This window comes from Miscanthus floridulus, chromosome 7 (genome assembly GCF_019320115.1).
Source record: "Miscanthus floridulus cultivar M001 chromosome 7, ASM1932011v1, whole genome shotgun sequence".
Taxonomy (NCBI): Eukaryota; Viridiplantae; Streptophyta; class Magnoliopsida; order Poales; family Poaceae; genus Miscanthus; species Miscanthus floridulus.
The window spans coordinates 14,232,755-14,235,603 of NC_089586.1; the positions used below are offsets into that span (position 1 = coordinate 14,232,755).

The 2,849-nt window shown below is 45.5% G+C and overlaps 1 protein-coding gene across 1 annotated transcript; it reads left to right on the top strand.

The window, feature by feature from the left end:
* Window positions 1–492: 492 nt before the first annotated feature.
* LOC136462627 (uncharacterized) lies at window positions 493–1,670 on the top strand. The gene is made up of 2 exons (XM_066461700.1): window positions 493–918; window positions 996–1,670. Exons 1-2 carry the CDS (start codon window positions 804–806, stop codon window positions 1,538–1,540), a joined length of 660 nt encoding a protein of 219 aa, XP_066317797.1. The 5' UTR covers window positions 493–803; the 3' UTR covers window positions 1,541–1,670.
* Window positions 1,671–2,849: the final 1,179 nt, after the last annotated feature.

A 2,849-nucleotide genomic window follows, 5' to 3' on the forward strand; every position in this document is an offset into this window, starting at 1 on the left:
TCTTTTTTTTTTCCTATTTTTTTTGTTCTTTTTTTTTTCCTTTGTTTGTTTTTTTTTTTTGTTTTTTTTTTTTTTTTTTTTTTTGTGTTATTTTTTCTTTTTTCTCTTCGATTTCTGAGGTCCTCAGGCTATAGGAGCCCAGGAGCGAATAGCCGAGGCTCAGAGGGAGCAGTTGGTTTTTTATGCTGATTCGAGGCTACAGGGGCCCGGACATGACTCTCCATGCCGCACTGTCATCGGAGCAGGTGGGGTTAGGTAGCACAGTGCCGCATGGGTGTTAGTCATGGGCACAGTGCCGAGCACAGCGACCAGTAACCCCCGCCCCGTCCTGTCCCGGATGGCAGGGCACTGTTACGACTTCCGTCTCGTCGGTTACTCCGCTATACTGTGCCATTGTGCAGCTGACGTAGCGGGAGTGGTCGACGCGTTGGTTGGACGTGATGTTCTGTCGGAGAAGTCGGTCGTGGTGGTGGTGGTGGGGTCATTTGCTGAGCCGGCCTCGAGCGAGTCAGAGAATCGGTACCTCGTCTGAGGCCTGGCAGCGCGGGCTTTGGGCGAGGGGGCCTTGAGCGAGGGGGCCTCGGGCAAGGCGGAGAGTTGGTACTTCTTCCGAGGCCTTGCGGTTCGGGCCTCGGGCGAATCGAAGAATCGGCCGAGGCCTCGTGGTTGTCTATTGGCTTCGATATTTACAAGGTTTAAGCAATTTTTTTGATTCTTGCTTAGGGTACCCCTTTTATGGTACCCGACAGTTGTTTTCTAAGGTAAGTGCCCTAAAAGCAGAGCTTGATCTCTATCGGGCCGAGATGGAGACTGAGCGTCAAATGCACCAAAAGGAGGAAAAGGCTCTTCGTGCCCGGGTGGTAGAAGCAGAGAAGCAGAGGGATGCTGCGGTGGAGGCCATGAAGAATGAGTGCAATGGTATTGCGGGTTCTTCTTGTTTCCCTTTGTATTCTAATTTTCCTTTCTGCTGACTTCTTTTTTGGTGCTTGGTCTAGCTCTCCGAGTTGAAAAGCAGATGCTCTCGGAGGGTATTGAGGAAATGAAGATAACTGTTCACAATAGTCACAATAGGGCTGAGGAGGTAATTACTCGTGCTGAAGAAGAACTCGTGCTTGCCAAGTTGATTAGGCGTGGAGCTGACAGGGATCTTGTGCAGGTCCAAAAAATTGTTGAAGACTTGACTGGTAAGTTGGCGACGACTACTGAGAACTGGAATGCTTTGTGGAAATCATTTCAGTCAGTAGCCGGTCTTCTCCGGACATTAGCAGATGATGGTCAATCTTGGGCTCAGTTTATTCCCCAAGTTCTGACCCGTTTCCAGGAGTTCGTGAAGAGGTGCGCCCAACTGTGTACCAGAAATGTTCTTGCCCAGGTCCGAGTTCTTTCTCCGGAGTTTCCTTTGTCCAAGGTTGCTGATGAAGCTGAGAGTCAAGAATATCTGGATGCCGTTGAAAAGGTGGAGCTTGAGGTCGAAGATTTAGCCAGGAGGATTGTTGATAATCTTAATATTGATATTTCTTCTCCTGATGACAATGCTTGATGTAATTGACCTTTGTACTCCAGCTTTTGTAATAGAATACTATACTTCTTTTTGAATGAAGATTCTTTATTTTTTGTTGATGCCTTCTTTGCCTGGATGTCTTCGCCTTGTAAACAACTTGGTATATGTAGATCGTTGTCTTGATAGACTTTCTTGATTTGTCGAGTGCTTGTCTGGCTTTCGTCTGCGCCGTGTAAACAACTCGGTATATATAGATCATTATCTTAAACTTTCTTGATTCGTCGAGTGCTTGTCTGGCTTTTCGTCTGTGACTTGTAAACAACTCGGTATAGATCGTTGTCTTGACAAACTCTGTGTTCTTGTTTGTACTGAAAAGACTTAGGACCGGCGATCTCAAGTATCTTCAGCTTCTTCTTTTCAGCTTTTTTTGCTTAATTCTAGATGTAGCCGGCATTTGGCTCTTCCCTAGTTGTAAAAACATCTTAGGATCGGTTCGAGTGTTAGCTTATTAGCTACCCTCATCAACGGGCTCAAGCATGTTTTTAGCTCTTTTACTCTCGGCCGGTATGCTCAGGCATAATTTTAGCCATTTTGCTTTTTTGGTTTGGTGTTAGCTTGTTAGCTACCCTCATCGGCGGGCTCAAGCATGTTTTTAGCTCTTTTGCTCTCAGCCGGTACGCTCAGGCATGATTTCAGCCATTTTGCTTTTTGTTTTGGGTGTTAGCTTATTAGCTACCCTCATCGGTGGGCTCAAGCATATTTTCAACTCTTTTGCTCTCGGCCGGTACGCTCAGGCATAATTTCAGCCATTTTGCTTTTTGTTTCGGGTGTTAGCTTATTAGCTACCCTCATCGGCGGGCTCAAGCATCTTTTCAGCTCTTTTGCTCTCGGCCGGTACGCTCAGGCATAATTTCAGCCATTTTGCTTTTTTGGTTCGGGTGTTAGCTTATTAGCTACCCTCATCGGTGGGCTCAAGCATATTCTCAGCTCTTTTGCTCTCGGCCGATATTCTTATTGGAAACAACTCGGGGAAAGTCATAATAAGACATGCATTGTCGAGAAAAGCCATCTTTATTGATCATGAACATTGATAAGCCATAATAAGACATATGTTGTCGAGGAACACTATCTTTGTTGATCATGAACGTTGATCTCTTATGGTTTGTACATGTATTCTTCCTTGAGTTGTTTTCATGCATAGAATCTTCTTAGTTGGCTGATGTGCCATGTATTGTTGACTTCTTTTCCATCTTCAGTTATCAACTTGTACGTGCCTAGTCCGGTGACTTTTGTGACAATAAAAGGACCTTCCCATGGACTGAGTAGTTTATGGCGTCCGTTAGTTTTT

Coding starts and splice junctions, on each gene's coding strand:
- LOC136462627 (XM_066461700.1), top strand. CDS start 804: ATGGAGACTGAGCGTCAAATGCACCAAAAGGAGGAAAAGGCTCTTCGT. Junction 919..995: donor CATGAAGAATGAGTGCAATG/GTATTGCGGGTT, acceptor TGCTTGGTCTAG/CTCTCCGAGTTGAAAAGCAG.